We start from the raw sequence: 20,703 nt of genomic DNA on the forward strand, positions 1-20,703 counted from the left end.
TCTGGAAAAGTTAATTATATGTTTTGTTTGCCGCTTCCACCCTGTATTAATCTTGTTTGGATGGGGCTTTACTTGAATTTCACAGTTTTGTCTTAGACAGCGCTATCACGCAGCATTTTTCGCCCTGAGTTTTCACCTCTGAAATAAAGTGCACATAAGCAGTAATACTATATGAACACTCAGTACAAAGTTAAACTGCAGTACTGTTGGAACAATGCGCTGCTGGCTGTGCAAAATCATGCTGTACATTATTGTTTAAAACACCTCTTGTAAAATGTGCTTAATGTAATTAAACTGTGTTCTCTCACTGGAGTAATCCCTGTGAGGTTTCTGCAATACTCAGAAGAGGTAATTGATTTAGAGACACATTTACAGCTGTAGTCTTAATAGTTCTACACACCATCCATCAGTGTAACCTGCTGGCTGCAAAACCATTTGGGATGCCTTGTTTAGTTTTTGCTTCTTCTTCTTCTTTTTCTTCTCTCATCCTCAACTCTGCAGTATTTTAGCATTATTTATACGCTTACATCTGACACCTGCCTCTGACTGCGTGTATCTGTGGACTGCTGATGTAAATGCAGCCCTGAACGTTTTGAAGTATTTCACATACCAGGATTGTACTACATCAGTATTCAGTGCAGAGTTAAACTACAAACACCGCATTAATGAAATCGTTAACTTTTCAATTTCCATACACACGCTGTGATAATTGCGGTCTGTGTTCCTGTTACCCACTGCAGTAATTAATGCGCGCCCCTTCACTCCAGTTGTCAGATTTCAAAGGTTCCCACATAGGAATTAACGTGCCTGTAATACGGAGAGCCTGTAATTGATTCAGAGTTACATTTACAAAGCCGTGGCCTTAATAACTGTACATGCATCTATCAGTGGAGCCAGCCAGCTGCAAATTCCTGTGGGACGTGTGGAGCCGTTTGTTTTTTACTCTCGCTAAGACTTTTCTTAGATAAGCATTGACTATGTGGAGTTTTCGTGAATGTAAAGGTAATCTTTTATTACTAAAAAGTCTCCACTACTGTAAGTGTAATAACACTTTGATAACATTATGATGTTTTTTTTTTTTAGTCCTAGGAAGTTTGCTGCAGAGATTTTGTAGTAATTCTGAGGGTGATCAGCTGGTCAAGTTAACTGCAAATGCTAAGTTATCGAATCCTTGAGACTTCTAGTCAGGGGGCAACAAGGTAGTTTAATGTGACTTGTGTCTACAAATAAACAATTAAGAATACCCTTGGAATAGTTCCAAGTAGTAAATGACTGATGAAGATATATTTGTTAGGGTGCAAACGGAGCAGTTCTTTTAAGGAAATTTCTTCTAGAAATTCAATGATGAAGTCAACACAATTAACAAAACTAACAAATATTTTATCAGCAGTTAATGTGAAACTACAAAGTTATTTCTAGGAAACTTTCAAGAAATAATTAAAAAAATAATATAGCTGTAAAAGCAAACTGTCAGCAGTTATACCTGCTCTTTCATCAGCCCAGTTTCCACTAGTTCATCTGATGTGATCATCACTGTCATTTACCGTTATCTCTGAAGCAGCTAAATTGGGAACAATGACATCCAACCCAGTTGAAGGATTTAACCCGTAAACCTTCTGTTCATAAGATCATATTCCTGTTAGACTACATTGGTACACCTTATATGACAGTAATTAACTCTTATACACATTCAGTCTAATGCAGGCTGTCAAGCCTAAAATTAGAGTGTCCTGTGTTCAACAGTCTTTTTTTTGCTGTTTATAATCTTGCATCAATAAAACATGGGAGGTGTGTTTTTGTTCTGATGTCAGGCTCTCTGCCGGCTCGTCTGCCTCTCTGTCTGATTTTCTACATTCCTCTGTTGGTTTCTCCTTCTCTGTCTCTGTTCTGTTTTATTGATGAAGGCAGTAGGGACTTTAGGGGATGCCGGTTATTTCAGCTCTAGTTCCTTTGCACGCACACGCACACACACACACACACACACACACACACACACACACACACACACACAGTCACATTCATTGCTGGCCTACTTTCCCAGGTCTTTTCCCTCTGGATGGGTTTGGATCTCTGTGGTCACAGAGACAGATCACTGTTCAAACACACACACAGCATTCACAGGGACACACCGAGGCACACAAATAGACTAACTCGCACACAGACAGATGTGTACAACTGCATACAGAAGCATGTGGACCCAGACAAGGTCATAAATTAACAGTGTGGTGAAGCCGTCCTTAGCTGCCCTCTGCTTTTGCTTACTACAGTAGATTTCTCAGTCTCTCTTTCTTTGTCATTTTTCACCATTTTTTAATTGTGTTATATATTATAATTTGTCAGCCATAGAACAAAATGTGTCTTGTGATTTTATTACTACAATGTAAAATAAAAGGTCATCATCATCATCATCAGTGTCACTAAATGAATGACGGACCTGTGTGTGGCAGGAGAGAGCAGGACTGTAAACACTGAAGTTGTGTTTTTGACTAAATGTATTGTTTGGTTCTGTGTGTCTGCAGGGCGTTGTTCGACTATGACGGAAGTGCGTCAGATCTGGGTGCACCCAATCAGGCCCTGCCGTTTCATTTCGGCGACATCCTCCACGTGAGCAGCGCAGGCGAAGAGGAGTGGTGGCCCGCCCGCCACCTCAGTCCCCCGCCCCCAAACTGCCCTGAAGTCGGTGTCATCCCCAGCCGCCGGAGGTCAGAGTTCAAAGGGTTTTAGGTTTATCGATTCACATTACATTTAATGAAGTGAAGACAGTCAAATTGAGGCTGTCCCTGCACTCACTTATTGCACACTCCTCTCACTGCAACATCTTCACCATTTAAAGTCAAGCTTCAGTATTCACCGTGTAATAGATTTAAAACATACACGAGTAGCGCATGAGATTTGATCAAAAGATTGACTGTTACACAAGTCGGGCATTGACGTTACAGTTTAAACCCACAGCCAGATGAGCCGGATGAGCCACATGTTACATATATCCTAATTTGCAGCCATGAGGGACAGACTTTGACACAATAAATTATGATTTAAAGTTCATGTAAAGAAACAAAACAAAGTTGGTTCCCTTCTCATTCCCTACTTCGATTACTGACAGAAGTAAAAAGAAAAACAAATCGTGTACAAAGGCCAGTGATGTTCAGTTTATAAATCCTGTTGCTTTCTGTGCACATCGTTACAAAATTCCTCCCTTTTCTATGAGATGCAGAAATCTGTTCAATATCAGAGTGGAGGTCCATGCACCATGTTCATGCAGATCCATAATTTGCATGAGCATAATGACACACCAAGATTTGTTTTTTGTTACAGATGCAAAGTGTGTTTGTCTTTAAAACTTAAATAATTTACCATAATTTTAACATAATCTGACTGAGAATGTTGTCTGCTGCATACTAAGCACAGGACCAAACATTTGGTGAGCACTTAAAATAAAGACAACTTGGCAGCTGTTTTTTTTTTTTTTTTTTTTTTTAAACACAGCTTCCGCAGTTTCAAATTACTCATCAAATTGGGTTCAGTTTCACATTTACCGTGTCATTTTTTCGGATCACTGCAAGCATCATCATTATGTGGAATGTGCTGAATTTAATCCTGTGGTGGAAATAGACAAACTTTCCTACTTCTCACCTCTCTCTCTCTCTCCCTCCCTGTTTCCCCCGAGGAGGAGGTGACAGACAGAAGTTGATAGGTTTCTCAGGTGCAGGGGGGAGACAATTTCGAACAAGTCATGTCACCATCCGTGACACTGAGGGAGGTGACGACAAAGGGAAGGAAAGAAAGTGAGGGAGTGTTAATTTACAGGGAGTTGGCGAAAGTGGGATGGAGGGATCAAAGGAGCAGGGGAGAGATCAGCACATTGGGGTTTGATGGTGAGACTGAGGTGTTAGAATAGTGACTCATTCCTTCTGGCTAATCAAACAACTATATTGTATTGAAAGGCTACAAGCTGAGTCTTTTAATTTAACATGTCACACAGTGGGGTTTAAAAAACTAATGAAAATGAAAGAGAATATTAGACTACATCTACCAGAGGTGTAGATATTACAGGAGTTGTTAAACTGCAGGATATGAGGTTGAACGTGCTGCATTATGAATCATTAGAAGCTGCTGTAAGTCCAGATCTGCTACGAGGAAAGTTAATTAATAAAACTGTCTTTTCATAAAGGGCTGTTCTCTGACATCAACTCATTTCCCGTCTTTTCTCCTCTCCACTTCTCCTTGTCCTCTATTACATTTCTCTTCCTTTTATATTCTCCCTACTCCTCTTTGTCTCATCTCCTTCTCGGCATCCTCTCCTCCCCCACTTTTTTCCTCTCCTCCTTTCCTCTTCTTTTATCTTCTTCTCCTGTCTGCCCTTTTCCGCTTTCCTCATTCTCATCTAGTACTTGTCCTCCTCTCCTTCTCCTTCTCTTACTGCTCCACCTGCCTCGTCCTTCCATTTCATACTTTCCTCCCCTCCTCCCCTGACCTTATCACCCTATCACTCTCCTCTACTCCACCTTGTCTCTCCATCTCTCTCTCCTGTCATCTTGGTCTGTACCTTTCTATGTTAAGCGATGTGAGATGACGTGTTGTGAATTTGCGCTATATAAATAAAACTGAGTTGAATCTTCTCTAATCATCCTTTTGATTCTCTTTCTGCTCTACCTGCTTCTTTTTCTCAATATCCTCCTTGTCTCTTTTTTACTCATCCTTCTCTCTGTCTTCTCGTCATCTTTGTGCTCCACCTCCTCCTCTCTCATTCTCTCCTCTCTTCTCCTCTTACACTCCACTTATCTTTCAACTTCCTTCTTTCCTTCCTCTCCTCCCCCCCTCTGTTATTCTCCCTCCTCTTCCTCTCCTTTTGTTTACCATCTTTCTGTATTATCTGTTCCTCTTTCACTCATTTCCTTGCCTCTTTTCATCCTCCTCTCTGCATCCTTCTTGTTTTTCTGCTCCACCTCCTTGTTCTCAACTTACTCTCTCTCGCTCCTATTCTCCTTCCCCCCTCTCCTCTTCCTTCTTTCTTCATTCCTAATTATGTTATTTGAAGTAAATATTTAAAAAAAGAAACGGGGGACTGGGAGCATAGAAAGGCAGGGCTGAGAGGAGAAGTAAAGGCTTAAGAACTTATTTCTAAAGGTATTGTTTGCTTTTAAAGCCTTCCAGAGTTAAGATCCCATCAAGCATTCAAAGTAAAGAATGGCCTCCAGTTTAACATGCTACTTTTAGTTCTTATTGTATTTAACTGTCAACCTCATAGCTGCTGGTCCATCAGTGGCAGTAGTTTGGATGTTTGCAGACGTTTGGAGGCTAAAAGCTGCATTATGTAAGACTCTGTAGGAAAACACATCTGGCTTTTCAGTCTAAATTAAAAGACGAGGCTTCAGCAGAGACACAGTATCCAGAGATTCATCTTATTTGAAATTCTGGTGTTGGATATGATCACCAGCAGGAAATGGTCCTGCACACAAAATGACAACTCTAAATATAAACTCAGAAGACGACAGTGTCTCCACAGCAGGAGCAAACGCAGGTTTTATATCAGGAAAATGTCTTTTGCAGTCTGGTGCTGAAATATGTGAATCTTGTCTCTTTCTTTCATTACTTTGTGTTTGCTTTATGGTAATCACGGCCCATTCAGATTAGTGGACATGAACATGCTATATGCTCTTTACTGTCAATTTCCATAATATCTAGATATTGAAGTCCACAAATTATTCTCTGCTTCCTCTCAGTGCTATTTAAAAGTCCCTTATCTCATAATGATGCTCAAAGATATCAAAATTCTAATAAAGTGAGCTACGAAATGAGTTTTCAAATAAAGGCATACTGTGTAATATTTTTTTACCTCATTTGCATTTGTTTAGATGTGAAAAGATCTGAAACTCAAGCTGTCAGGTCGAAATCGTTCTACACTTTGAGGGTGAAAGATGTTTAAGATGCTTGTGATGATTTCAGATTTACGGCTTTGATCTGTCAGACAGAAAAAACAGCTTGTGAGGGAAAATCTTTGCATCCTGTCTCTGCACGTCTCTGAGTGTTTCGCTTTTGTCTTTTGTTTTACTCACAGGGCAGAAAAGAAGGAGAGGTCAAGGCTAAAAACAGTCCGAGTGACGAGGTCTCAGGACAGATCGGTGAGTAGCACAATTGGTTATATAAGCCATTTGCCAAAAGCACTGATGCGTTTACCAGTGTTTAAAGTGAGCAGCTTGTTACACCATCAAGCAGATTTCATAAAAGTAAAATCGGACTAATATGATAACTGTTTTTCTGCCAAGTTGCCTATGTACGTCTCTGTGATTGAGCCGAGTGAACAGACCAGTTAGATGCAAAAGCTAAACCCCCTGCTGTACCAAACACATGGACTGGCTCTGCAGGCTTCTCATCAATCCAGGATACTCAGTATAGCAAGAAAATGTCAGAGGAAATAACAAGTAAAGCTGAAAAGATTAGTCATTCCCCAAATACTGCCAAACATTCTCCGATTTCATCTTTCAGATAGTTACTGTTCAATTACTGATTTTCTTTGTCATATTGGAAAGTGAATTAAACATCTTTGGGGTTTGGACACTTGCTTGGATAAAACAAAGCATGCAGACATCCCCTTCAGTCTTAGAAATGACTGTTGGTTTCCACTGTTCTCTGACATTTCATAAACTAGATGATCAACTGATGAGTTGAGAAAATGACACATTGATTAGAAAGCTGATGAACATAAGTGCAAAACGTCTGTTCATCGAGAAGCCTCGGACTCTAATCGCTTCTCACAACATAAAGTGTAGTACAGTGTTCCCACTTGCTCCAGATCTCAACTGAAAGTTAAATGCTGACATATTAAGATGCTATTAAAGCGAAGCATGACATTGTGTTATTTCCCACTTGTCCAGTTAGCAATATGCACATTGTGTCTGTGTCATTAATCAAATCTAAGTTGTGTTAATATGAGAGCACAACAACCAGCTATGTCAAATATTAATTAAATGTGGTTATAGCTTCGAGAACAATCATGTATACTCAAATATTTAAAAAGAGGGAGCAATAAAAGATTAATTTAATTGTTTGTTTGGTAAAAGCGAGACAAGAGAACTACATTTGTGTTGAATATTTTATGCATTGGGAAATTGCACAGAAGCAATTTCTGGCACAGTGTCACCTAATTCCAAGGTGGATACAGAAAGCAAATACTTTGAAGAAGTAAAACTCAACATTTATAATGTGGAAAAACACTGTGTAACTGTAGGGTAATTGGTAAGTGTTGTGTTATTTTCTACCGAAGCTAAGGCAACATGTCTTGTGGGAAAAGTTGTAAAAAAAAAAAAAGTTACTTTTTCCGAGCCTAAAATGGAAATCAACCAGTACAAAGAACAAAACCAAACACAGTAGACACCAGGGGAGACAGAGAATGGCTGACTGCCACCAACTTATGTGGGGGAGCCAAATCACATGATCTGAATCCCCATGATAGCCCGATAGACCTTCCCAGAGGGCCGTCAAGCAAAATTGTCAAGAAAAACAATACAAGTAAAGAATAAACAAGAACAGAGTTACAACACACATCCATAGGCACTTTGGTGTTTCAATAACAGTGCACAGATTTGTGGTAGCACTGGTGAAACAGCTGACAATGTATTCCAAACACAGACTGTGCTGCACAGTAAAAACAACAGCTTCAGTTGTTTCAGTGAATGGGGGAAAAAAAATAAAATAAGTTGTTTAAGTTTAAGTGGCAGAGCAATCCAGCAGCCTCAGTGATCATGACTGCTGTCTGTCAGTAGAAGCAGAGAAAGCTTTGAGAAGGTGGGGTTGTTGGATGGCTCCACATTTTGACATGAAAGTCACCAAAATGCTTACGATATTCACCCAACTACCAACTATAGTTTGCTTTAACTATGATGATGGTTGTTTCACTGTTGTCCAAGGTTGTATTGTAGAATCTCCAATATCTTCTTTTGACCTAAGATTATAAAAGTTACTGCTATTTATAGAGGTTTTGTGGTGAGTCTATGAGTTTGTATTTTCAAATTATTTCTTTCTGATAGACAGCACAGAAGGATTTTCATAGAGTCCTATAAAGGTGAAATATAATCGTTGCTGATACTGAGATAGTTGTTTTCTCGTTCTTATTTGTCAAGTCACCTAGTTTTAATTGTGTGTTGGTGGGCAATGACCTTCTAAACCAGTGTTGTACTTTCCGAGTACACAGGGGTCCACATGAGGTAAATTTCATCATCTCCCCAAGTCGTGATAATCCGCTCTACGGATGTCCATGTGCAGCACAAAACTTCTGTCCATGAAGTCAGTCATCACAATAATATTCCTATATTTTTTCAGTTTGTAATTAACTCTAAAGAATCTGTCTAACAGTTGCAGTTTCTTTGTTAGTAACATCTAAACCACTTGTTACCAGGAAAAGTGTTGGTGGGTTCACTACTAATTAAAAACTAGTTTAAGTTACACAAATTTCCTTTTTGTTACTTGGATGTTTAGGATCTAGAAAGTTCCTGTCTGAGTTCACAGGCGAGGCAACAACGTGACTTTAATCACACTTCACACAGCGCGATGATGAGAGCTGACACACTGGTTTAACACGAGCTATTGATATCACTGTGTTGTCAGCTCGCTCTCTCGCTCTCCGTCTGTTTTCTTCACACTGTGTGAATCAGCAGCTCTGCGTGAAGAGATGATAATTAAAAATTATCTCACGCACACACACACAGATACACACAATGTATCCCTTGAAACCATGCTTTGAAAAAGACTGAAATTAGTCTTGTTCACTTTAACTGTGTGTGTGTGTGTGTGTGTGTGTTAGCAATAGAGAGCCCATGAGCTTCTTTCTAACAGGGCTTCTGGTGATAACAGTCAAGATACTGTTATGATCGTCTTCGATATGATGATTAATGCTCTCTCTCTCTCTCTCTGTGTCTCTCTGTAGGATCAGGATGATAAAGGTAGGTATTCTCTCCATCAGTGACACCTGCTGGTCAGTATATGTAGCTTCACCTCTTGTCAAGCCCGACTGACACTACTGTGTGGTGTCAGTTTCTGCCCAACTATTATCTTTTCTCATTATATCCTTCTGTATTCCTCCTGCGCAGGATAGTTCTGTACAGTTAGTTCATCATTCTGGTAATATGTAGGCTTTTTACCAACAGCTAATTTACAGTTCACAGCCCAAGACTCGCCAGCGAGAAAAGTTGAAAACCTCTGTAATAGTCCACAGTTCAGTGGTGGCCTGCATGAAAACAACACTAAGGTGCTGTTGGGAGATAAAATTCAGAGTCCTACTGAGAAAAACACCTTCTGAAGTTAATATTAAGATTCAACAGTCTGAGCTCTTCAAATCAAGTGGATGTCATCCAATGCTTCAATTTTATTTGCACCAAATTCCCTTTTTATACCAAAAAGATTGATTTCCACTTGCTGAAACTGCTCATGCCAAATTTTCATAAACTTCTGAATATATTTCTACACAAAGATGTCTGTGGGTTTTGTCTCCCATCACTCACAATGAAGTACAATGTGTCCCAAGTTAAAATGCTGGATTCATAGTTTCAGTTAGGTTTATCAAGAACATGTATGTTAAGCAGCTAAAGTAAAGCAAAATGGGATTTGTCAGTTTTACATCGTTATGTGTCATTCCATTGGATTATTGCTGCTGATGCATAAAAATGTGCCTCTAATTCAGCATCAGGCTGTGGTAAAGCTAATCTTAGTCATTCTACACACCTTTGTTTTCTTGTAAGAAGTACTTTATGTGTTCATTTTCAGTTTTTTAAATCTTTATTTGTAAAGTAACTTGAAACTATAGTACAGAAGTTAAAGTAGCGGATGGAAGTATATCAGAAGTGCACTTAAATACAGTAGTTGTTTAATTGTACATCCACACAACACTAATCTATTAATTTCCACACACAGTCAAAAAATGTAAGATTCTTTGATGCTGCCTTTTAGTCCTACGTTTTCCCAGAGTCTCCTTTGCAAACACCTTTACAAACTTACTAGAAAATTAAATCCATTTAATGGCATCACAGTTTCTTTTAATATGTAGTTTGTTTGGGGTTTTTTTCAGATATAAAAGAGGAGGGAAGCAAGACAATAGTTTTTAGGGGTAGGTACCTTAAATAAAATTAAAGAAAATGTCAATGCTAACATGCACAGTAGATACACAGATATGTGGCTCCAGCTTTGGGGTTTTCGTGTTTGAACATGATAGTACCTACCTGCACAAAGCAGGTCTATCAGTCAGTGTGCCAAAAAAAAAGAAAAAAAAGCTATAATAAAATGACCTTCTGCCTTCCAAGGACTCATACCACATTAAACCATTCCCTGTAACAAGGGAGCTCCACCAGAGTATTTACTAATAATAATAATACTTACTACTAAATACGATTTCTCACCACAAGCACTACTACTGCCTCTCAGCTTGTCTTACGTCAGACAAAATAACCTCTTCTGATAGGAACCTGTCAGAACATTCTCAGTTTTGCCTGAGACTTCAGTGTTTAACAGAATGATTGCATCACAAGCTGGAGATATAAAGTTAGAAAAAATGGCTTTATGGAAGGACAGTACAAAACTTCCAGAGAACCTCTTTAAAACGTTCCTTTATTACATTAGCACAACATGCAAGACAACTTTAGCTGCTACTTTCTGAAATGTTTTGTACTTTTAATGTGTTAAAGTAGAAATCTTAGAAGACTGTAGTTTTCAGGTCTCCACATACTTTTGTCGATGATAAAGATTGTGCAGCGTTCACAATGTAGAGTGAATAAGCAAATGTAGAAAACAGACGTATCGACTGATTTTGTTTTTGTGTCCATGATTGTGTGATGCAGAAAGAATGCAATTTTTGTGTGTGTTTGTCTGTTTGTGTGTGTTTGTATGTGTGTGTGTTGCTGACTCTGACCTGTCTTGTCCTTCCAGAGCTGGTAACCTCTGGCACCAGCGATAGTGAGAGTAGTTCCTGTAAGTGTAGACCCTCCTCTGTCCTTCTCTCTCTCTCTCTTTCTTTCTTTCTTTCTTTTTCCTCTCACTCACTGCTCACTCTGTTGTCTTCTTCTTCACTGTTTGTTTCAAACCTCAGCTGCTTCATGCAGCTGAGGTCTGTGTGTGTGCGTGTTTTTCTCTGTGTGTGCTTGTGGGTATGTCATGTATACATGCACATGTGTATTTGTGTGCCGATTATTGTGGTTTTATGTGCATGTGGGTGTTTGTGTACAAGTTACCTTCACTCTGCTTCTCCAGCCTGTTCTTCCAGAGCTGTTGAAGAAGTCTGCTCCAAAAGTAGAAACGGGCAAGAGTGTGATTTGTTGTCACTAATCCATCCTCTGTGTCTCTAAATGTGTGCATCCTCTCTGTCTGAACAGCTGGCCAGGAGGAGGCCTTGCTCACCTACCAACCTGTCATGCAACAGGAAGGTCAGTCCTGACTCATCCTCATTTTGTTTGATTTGTTCCAGGATTATATTTTTTGTTCTGATGTCAGTCGGCTTGTAGTCTGACTCACCAGATGTAGCCTGCGAGTATAAGCCTACTGTTGGCTGCACATTTCAGGCCGCTTTGTCTTGTTCTTTCGCTGTCTGCGAGCCACTGTTTTTAAAATCCACGTTGAAACAACAGCAGCCTCCAAGCAGCTTCTCCCACACTGGAAATGTAAAGTTTTGCAGAGGATTTGGGTCGTGTACTAAAGCAGCCCTGCTAGCTTATTTTCTGTGGATTTTCCATTTTATCGACAGTGATAATCTTCCCACTGCAAATGTTCCACCAAACAATTCCGCCCATCACTGTTTTGAGGAAAGATAGTAAAATTACCCCAAAAAAGCCCAAGGCTCATAAGGTTAAAGCAGAGCAGTTTTAAGTCTTTTCTTGGTAGAAGTCTTTAGCTTTAATTTGTAATAATTCATTACAATAGAGAAATATCCTGTTGGGTAATTCTAAAATGTATCTGCAGCCTGTTTCACCTCTTAAACTTCTCTGAAGCAGTGTTTCAGTATTACAAGCTTGTGGTTTGCGCAAGCATTAAATAAACAGTTAGATCAAGCTCATACAGAATATATATATGATTATCTCCGACTGTTTTTTTTGCCACTTCAGGTAAAGAACAACAAGCTGAAAACACAACACTGACTCTTCAGAAATGTCATTAGTTCATCATCAACGCTACTTAAACTGAAATAACAGATGTGAAGGGTTTTACTTTCTTTTTAGTTTTAGGTGTTTGCTCTGCTTGACTGCACGTCTTTGTGTGGATATCAACCTGGTTCTGTTTGTCATTTCCCAGTTAATTACACACGGCCAGTCATCGTGCTCGGACCAATGAAAGATCGGGTTAACGATGACCTCATCTCTGAGTTCCCTGACAAGTTTGGCTCCTGTGTCCCACGTGAGTTTTCATGACAAATCCCAGTAGCTAAAAGAACCTAGAAGAAACCCTGTAATCGTCACCATAAAAAGTAAAGTGAAAGCTATAAATACTGTTTTAGTGTAAGTTTATGGTGCTGACACAATAACATGATGGAAGTTTGTTATATACTCAGTCACATTTTCATGAAGTCAGTGGAAGTTGATGTTTAGCTTACTTTGAGCAGTTTTATTACACTTGTCATTGTTTCCAGACTGTTGCTTGACAGACATCTTGAAAATGAAACCTTGTCTCCCCCCAAAAAGAAAAAAATAACAGAAAATTAAAGGTCAAATGAAAAATGAAATTGAATCAATACAGGAGCCATCTTTCATTTTCTTTAAATTGGCCCAAAAAAAATGAAGTGTCTGCAAAGAATCCATAAAGACGTCATATTTGAAGTAGGCTGACGCGTCATCTTCTCCACCTTTTGATATTACAGTTTATTACTTTTGTTTCAAGCTGGGGTGTACAAGAGTTAGATACTAATATGCATTTTTTTTACCTCCATCTGTGTAAAACCTCAGACACAACACGGCCTCGGCGAGACTACGAGGTGGACGGCAGAGATTATCACTTCATGTCCTCCAGAGAGCTCATGGAGCGAGAGATTCAGGAACACAAGTTCATTGAGGCTGGACAGTACAACAACCATCTGTATGGAACCAGCATACAGTCTGTCAAAGAGGTCGCTGACAAGGTGAGACGCAGGCAAGATGAATGGAAGACAGAATATTGAAAGAAAGCAAATACTACAAAGGACAGACGCAACAGACTGATTAATGACTGAGTACATAGAGCTGTCTGACCACGTGTCTCTCCTTCAGGGAAAACACTGCATACTGGATGTATCAGGGAATGCGATAAAGCGTCTCCAGTTGGCAGGCCTCCATCCCATCGCTATCCTCATCAGACCACGCAATGTCGACAACATCCTGTAAGTGAATATTAACACCAACACTGTGACATAAGCAGCATGCTGTATTTTAACTACACAATTCCTTCAAAAGGTGGATTGAGTGGCTTCTTTTTTAAGCTTTCTACCACATCACATGGTCTTCATCAGCAGGTCGTTCAGGTGTCATAAAATGGTTCAAATACTCCTTTCCTCTGAGTATTTCTCTTGCATGTTGGCTTAATATGCAAACCTCTAAAGTTCAATCCATTTAGCAGCCCTATTTGATATCACACAATTCTAGTCAGCAAATGAACCTTCATGTTCAGCTGTGAGGCGACCATGGATGACAGATTAAATATTTGAACATCTACAACCCTTTGATATCTCAGTGGATTTCATAAAGAATATTTGCTGTAACATTCAGTGTCTGGTGCCGTATTTGACCACTGCTTAACGTCATAGTGAGATCAATCAGGTTACTGAGAGTTTATATTCATGGAAGAGATGCTAAAAATGATTTTTCAAATAAAATCTGTGTCCCTACTCATGACCTTCATCTGTCTTTCTGCAGAGAGATGAATAAGCGTTTAACTGAGGAGCAGGCAAGGAAGACCTACGACAGGGCTGTCAAACTGGAGCAGGAGTTCACAGAGTACTTCACCGGTTAGTCACCTGACACACACGTGTACTGTACATACATAAACTGTTTCTGCTTTATAACATGCGCCATTTGTCAATAATTCCCTGCGTAATGTTAACGGAAGCAGCAGGTTTTTTTTTTTATTGGCAGTTTATGACCTGTGAAGATTTACAGAAGTATTCCATTACAGATTTAATAGAACTTATAAAAAGTATGCAAAAGTCTATAAAAGTTGGGTTGAAAAAGTATGAATAAGATTATTATCATCATATTATTGAGAATATTTCTCCACTATAAATATCAGGATATTGAATGTACTTTTGAAAAAAATCTAACTGTGTGTAGTAAACTTCCAAAAATTGTTCTTTCAGTATGTGATGGTGACATTTTATCTATTTTAATTAAAGTTAGTAAGTCTACCTCAGGATATCAAAGGGTGACACAGTTTCACATAGTTTTGTTGAATTTTTAAAATTAGCAAAAGCCAATAATACCATTTACACATTGTGTGTTTGACTACCTGGGGAGTAACTCCAATATTTACTCTCTTTCAACTATTTTTGGTCTCCACCAAGCCCTGAAGAAAAATATTTGGCTCTCTAGCTGCCAAAATCCTCAACTGTTTTCACCAGCTAGTCTTCACCTTTGTTCTTTACTTTGTTGGTCATTTCTTTCTTTCTCTCTCTCTCTTGCAGCTATAGTCCAGGGCTCGTCTCTAGAGGAAGTTTACTCGCAGGTGAAGCAGATCATCGAGGAGCAGTCCGGTCCTTACATCTGGGTGCCCACCAAGGAGCGACTCTGAATAAACACACATATGGCATATTCACACACACACACATCACTCTCTCAAACACTTCCTACTCGTCTAATTTTCTATTATCAGCCTGCTTCCTCTCTTTCTCGTACACACGTCACCACACACACACATATTCACACAAGCACATAAAGTGGGACGAGGCTGGGACTATCTGGGACCGCTACTTCCTGAAGTGGGAGGAGCTCATGTCTGTCCAGCAGCCTATTGGTGGATCTTCCTACAGCTCGGTTCCTTAATGTTTAAGGAGGTGGTTCAAATCAAGGCAACATGTACCATTATCTGATTTGATTTCATTATTGTTCTTCTTATTGTTGTTGTCGTTGTTGTTTTCATATTAACGAAGGGTAATGCATTCATGTATGGGTTTGTAATGATAATATTGTCACCAAGAGGCAGACTTTTGCACGCTGTAGCTTTAAGAGCATGTTTTTGGGACAAAATCTTGATCTCCTTCCCCGTCTGTCTGTCTGTCTCTCCTCATGGTATCACTCCTGTTTAGAGATTTCTCTTTCCCGTCTTTTTCTATCTTTTTCTCATGCGTCATCCCTCCCTTTCCTTCTTTCCTCTTTTAACACTCTACAATCTTTAGATATGAGGTGAAAATAATTAACAATGTTCCCCGACATTTAGGTACTGAGAGCAAAAAAAAAACAACTATAGTACAGCCTCTGTTTGGAGATGTAGCAAGAAAAAATAAACAGAAACAATTTTGTGTAACGGAGACAGTTGCTGATAATTAATGCAACAAGGAGAAACTCTCAATCAGACATTAAATAGACACTAAATTAGACTGCATGCGAATAAAGTACAGAGTATTTGATCACCGTCTTGTTTGTGGTGGGTCAAAAACACACTGAACCTCATTATGGTGGTGGAGACCATTTGGAGCTCTGGGCCTGATTTTATCACATTTCTGAGAATTTTGTAAAATAAAACATCTGTATCAGGCATCTCACACCAACGTAAAGCAAAGTACAAAATAAGTAAGAATTTAAAAATTGGCTTGAATGAAAACAAAAAAGAAAAATATGGGCACATCTTGGAGAAAAGAATTAAAAAGTCACACAAACATGACTGCAAACAAAATCAGTGCACTTTTATTCTCGCTGTTTAAATCCCTGCCTGATTAGCATAAAAAAACAGAAGTGAAAAGTGGTGTCAAATCTATTAAATGTTAAAATGCAAATTCCAAAATACCCAATTTTGAGTTATACACATTGCTTCTGTTAATGTTTTGCTCATCCTGACCGGTTACATCCGGAGTAGTCGCTCTAAAACACTTACATCAAAGAGCATCTTTAATGAGAGTTTAAATTTCATAATTAGCTGTAGTGTGTGAGGAGTAAAAGTAAAGGATTTTTACTTTTAGCTTCAACAACATTTTTCTCAGCAACTTGATAAATTAGGGGCCAGATTCTCTATTTTAGAAACTTGGATGTGTTTTGTCCAAGTCCTCATCCCACAAAGGCTTCTCAGCCTTTCCTTCCACCTTCTCCTTCTCCTCTCTGTCCCATATCTTCATAGCTCTCTCCTCCTCTTCTCTCCTCTCCACATCCACAGTGTGACGTTAGTGGAGCACTCCTGACATTCAACAGTGTATCATCTTCTTCATCAACGCTATCATCACGATCATAATCATCAGCATCATCGTTACAGCTTTCCTTCTTACCATAGTTGCACTAATGAGGGCTGGTTTCTTAAAAGCATCTTAGCGCAACAGCTGATACCGTCCCAGTGGTTCTGGTTTTTGGATGTGATGATACGATACACTCACTTTTCTTTTAGTGGTTATTATGCCGGTTTGACAACAGGTCAGAGGACAGCTTTTGGTGAAGGCTTTGTGCAGTTTACTCATTTGCTGTACGTCACGCTGTTGCTAAGTATTTAAAAACACCAAATGTACTCCTCCGGTAAAATTTACACTCAGAATACACTGCATTGCTCTTATGCCAACAGGTTTTTCACACTGATTTTTTAAGTTTGAAACTAGTTATATGTTTGACCTCAGCACTCCGTATGTTACTGCAGTTATGGTCATGTTAGCTAAGGGTTGTATCGTCAAAGATGCTTTCATGAATCTACAGATGTCTACTCTCTGCACAGACAGATAAATTGTTTGAACGGGGCTAAACTGGCATTTTAATCCAATGTTTGCGCAGGCCACTTAGCATGGACAGCAGACTGAAATGCACACTTATTTTTACTAACAGATCTGGGGTGAATTTCCAAAATGTTAATATTATATATATTTATGTGTATATATTATAAATGACTGTAGTGAGTTGGTCCAGGGTGTCCCCTGCCTTCGCCCTGAGTGGACTGGGATAGGCTCCAGCCCACCGCGACCCTAGTGAGGATTAAGCAGTGTACAGATGATAGATGGCTGTAGTGAGTTGTTAACTTGACTAACAATATCTTCACTTCACTTGTCTTTTCTTCTCCTCGCTCATGTCGTTCCAGTCCATGTGTGTCTGTTTCCATCATACCAAAAGGGGCCCAAGGACACAACGGAGCGAACATGTGTGTGGAAACAGACACACATGGACCGGAGAAGCAGGGAAGAGCCTGAAAACAGACTCTCACAATGAGCTAAAGTGAAATGCTGCACATATATTCCGTAAAGTACATGAATGAAACACTTTGTTCTTTAATTCTTTGGAAGGTTTTTTTGGACACAGGCTGCTGACCTGCACTTTTGCTTTTACAATGCAGTGTGGGAGAATGCTCTTACAGTCTGTTTTATAGTTTCAAAGGGAAGAACTCACATGCACTAAAATGCTTGCACAGCTGGACCGGCTGCCAAAACATAGAACAGGAAAGCTCTGAGTACAAAACACACAGAGGGAGTGTGACTCCATTCTCTGCTAAGGACACCATTACTCTACTATATCTTTACATAGCTGATAGTTGTTTGCTGCTATATTAATGCTATATTTATGCTCAAAAACATGCATATTGCACCTTTAATAGTACCAGTATGTCACGTGCCCCTTGCTTTGTAAATCTGTTGGTTGTAGCAGTCTTACTGGGTCTTTGCTGCTCGTAGCAGAGAGTGAGGATAAGGTAATAGAGTATATTAAGCTAAAATATAGATGCTTTTACTAATCTGAAGAGTGTTGTGGAGCAGCATTTTTACCACTGTGTTCCTGTTTTATTTGTACGATGCACAAGGATGCCTGTGGGTGGTGGGTTTTACATCTTGCTCATCCGCTGATCAATGATTGGTGGCAGGATCAATAGTGAATGTAAACATAACTTTTGTTCACGAAAAATGCACAGGACGGCGTTAAATGCGTGTCTCTGTCGTAAAAAAAAAAAATCAGAATTTTGGATTAGCCTCAAAGATTTTATCATCCATGTCAGAAAGTAAACATCTCTGAGAACCCTCTGCTAGCTAACAGGTAAAAATTAAACGTCTCTACTTCGAGGGACGCTTCATGTGACCGAGTGAACACGCTGTAACACACTGAGTGCTGAGGTCATGAATCAGACTAACCTGAAACATGAAGATAATCTGTTGTCAAGTGTAACATTCAAGATACCAAGATGCTTTTGGCGACCCAGCCCCTGTATGGACCTTGTCAGCTACCCACTCCCCATCTCCACCCTCAACCCCGAGGCAACTCCTCCAAGCTGACTGGAGACCAGGGTCATTCAGAAAGACTGTTCTGTCAACAGAGTAGCTCTTAGACCCCCACATTGGATAGTTGCGACCACATGTGTTTTGAAAGCTTTAATGTTTCCACAGAGAATGTTCAGCTGAACGAAAATGTTTTCCATCTGTAACCCGCACTGATCAAGTAGATGAGCGTAGCTTGTATAAAAGAAGTGGATGTCACCCATTAGTTTGCGGACTACCATTTTGAAGCATCAAGTTTGGCATTTTGGTCGTTGCCATTTTGTTTTGTTGGAGCCTGAAGTGATGATATGCGGAGAAGAAGATGGATCTGGAGAGGAGCAAGAGGTGAATCTGACTGAGAACTCGAGGACACTATGCACGGTAGCAACTTGTCAACCCCATGGTAGTCTGGCCCTAAAGCAAACCCTGCTTTATCATCTGTTTTACACTAAATGGGACTGAAATTTACTAAATGAACATTGAACTGTGTTGAAGGAGACTTGGAGCTAGCAACTGAGACCCTTAACCCATTAGGAAAATGTTGACCGCGGTAATATATCAAGTGAGAAGTAGGATCTTTTCCCCATAGACTTCTATAGAATCAGATTTCTTTGGGGAGTCGCCTCCTGCTGGCCATTAGCAAGAATGCATGTTTAAGGCGCTTCGACATTGGCTTCACATTTCAGACCCAGAATCTACGTCTACTTCTTTTATACAGTCTATGCAGATGAGTGGTATTTGTCAGGTGACAGAACTGGACTCTCTTTGTGACTCTGGCTGTGTGTTTGAGCCAGGGGACCATGCCACTGTCTGTTAGAGTAAAGCACCGATGCAAAGAATCTATTACAGAGATGGATCTATATCTAACATATTATAATATTTATCCCTGCTCTAACTGCCTATTTTGGTACAAAAAAAATAAATAAAAATCTTTATTGAGATTTACTGAAATCCCTCGACCAATGACCAGAGATGATTATTCTTTTTTTTTTTTTTGCATTGTGGAATGTTTATGAATGTGAATATTCTATAACAACTGTACATATTAATATATTTTCCTTTACTTTCACCTCTACTGTGGGTTTGTAGTAGTCTCTGTTGATTTCTGATGCGACGCTACTTCTCACCTGAGTTAAGACTTCAGCATTGATTTTGTCCCGAACACGGTGGAAACGAGACACATGCCACGGCCACCAGATCTCACACCAGCTGAACACCAGTGCCAGATTTTGGACCAACATATTAAACAACCACCACCGTCATCTGTGTCTCCGGTAGAGTTCCAGCATCATGTGTCTGGTGTCACTGAAGATTCTTAGCTACTGTTGAAATCCAAACAAGATCATCAGTCTCAATGTGAATCCAAAGCAAATCCAGTGGGGTACTGCCATCTTTCATGTTGCCTTTTATTTTGTGAAGCACAGCCTCATAGGATTCAGTCATAAACCTAATTTTGCTGTAATCTTGCCAGCCAGAAAAACAGACGCACTAAGTGGATTCTCAGTTTCTCCAACATCTCTACGTTACTCAGAAGAACCAGCGTTCTACTGAGTACCTGTGCTTTTCTGGCGGATATTTACTACGATTTAGTCATATTTTTATAATTTCACTGTGAAATTATTGGTCATGCTTAACAAATTTATTAGTCCACCTGTCTAATTTGTTCAGCACTGTCTATATGCATACATATATAGATCATCCAGCATCATGAAGTGCTCTAATGCGCTCTCAACTCTCAACATTTTACCATTTTAAACATTAATGAGTAATTTCAAACTGAATTCACCTTTTTATACCCAAATTTGAGCCGACTCACAGCGCTTCACTGAGAAGTCGGAAATGAATCAAGCGCAACATTCAACCACTAAAACTAGTTTTGCTGTTCAGGAATGCAAGTAAATAACTATAATTTGACATCTTAATCAAGAAATAATAATGTTCTTTACTATTTTTTCCATATTTTTTTTTTTTTTGTAAAACCATAAATCTGAAAATTCATGTATACAAACATTAATTATATTTTAGTATTAAAAATATCCTTTTGGCTAAAGAGTTTCTAAATACTGGTGCATTAACCACTACAGAAACATAAGTAATTATTGTGGTAAGTACTGTATGTGTTTATTATTTTAAAGAAACTGTTAGGAAAATTCTTCCGTGGAGTCCTAACTGCTCCAAATCATTACACAAAGTCGTCTCTTAAGTCAAAGCAAAGTTTTACTTGCAGCAAGGAATCACGTGCACAGTACAGAGTCTAAACAAGTGACTACTGAGTCAAGAAACGTTGTAGCATTTATACAGACATACAACAGATATCTCCTCTGCTCCCATCTGATGAG

General features: G+C 39.3%; 1 protein-coding gene across 1 annotated transcript in view; it reads left to right on the forward strand.

Moving 5' to 3' along the window:
- Positions 1 to 19,439, forward strand: part of LOC103370636 (disks large homolog 1-like) — a 131,912-nt gene extending 112,473 nt beyond the window's left edge. Inside the window, exons 17-26 of the mRNA XM_008299759.1 lie at positions 2,520 to 2,702; positions 6,059 to 6,122; positions 8,924 to 8,939; positions 10,915 to 10,956; positions 11,358 to 11,408; positions 12,271 to 12,372; positions 12,918 to 13,090; positions 13,218 to 13,327; positions 13,860 to 13,951; positions 14,624 to 19,439. Of these exons, the coding sequence (XP_008297981.1) occupies positions 2,520 to 2,702; positions 6,059 to 6,122; positions 8,924 to 8,939; positions 10,915 to 10,956; positions 11,358 to 11,408; positions 12,271 to 12,372; positions 12,918 to 13,090; positions 13,218 to 13,327; positions 13,860 to 13,951; positions 14,624 to 14,730 (940 nt within the window). The 3' untranslated portion in view covers positions 14,731 to 19,439. The remainder of the gene's footprint in view (positions 1 to 2,519; positions 2,703 to 6,058; positions 6,123 to 8,923; positions 8,940 to 10,914; positions 10,957 to 11,357; positions 11,409 to 12,270; positions 12,373 to 12,917; positions 13,091 to 13,217; positions 13,328 to 13,859; positions 13,952 to 14,623) is intronic.
- The last annotated feature ends 1,264 nt before the right edge of the window (positions 19,440 to 20,703 follow it).

Source organism: Stegastes partitus, unplaced genomic scaffold (assembly GCF_000690725.1).
Source record: "Stegastes partitus isolate 25-593 unplaced genomic scaffold, Stegastes_partitus-1.0.2 Scaffold31, whole genome shotgun sequence".
In the NCBI taxonomy this organism is placed as follows: Eukaryota; Metazoa; Chordata; class Actinopteri; family Pomacentridae; genus Stegastes; species Stegastes partitus.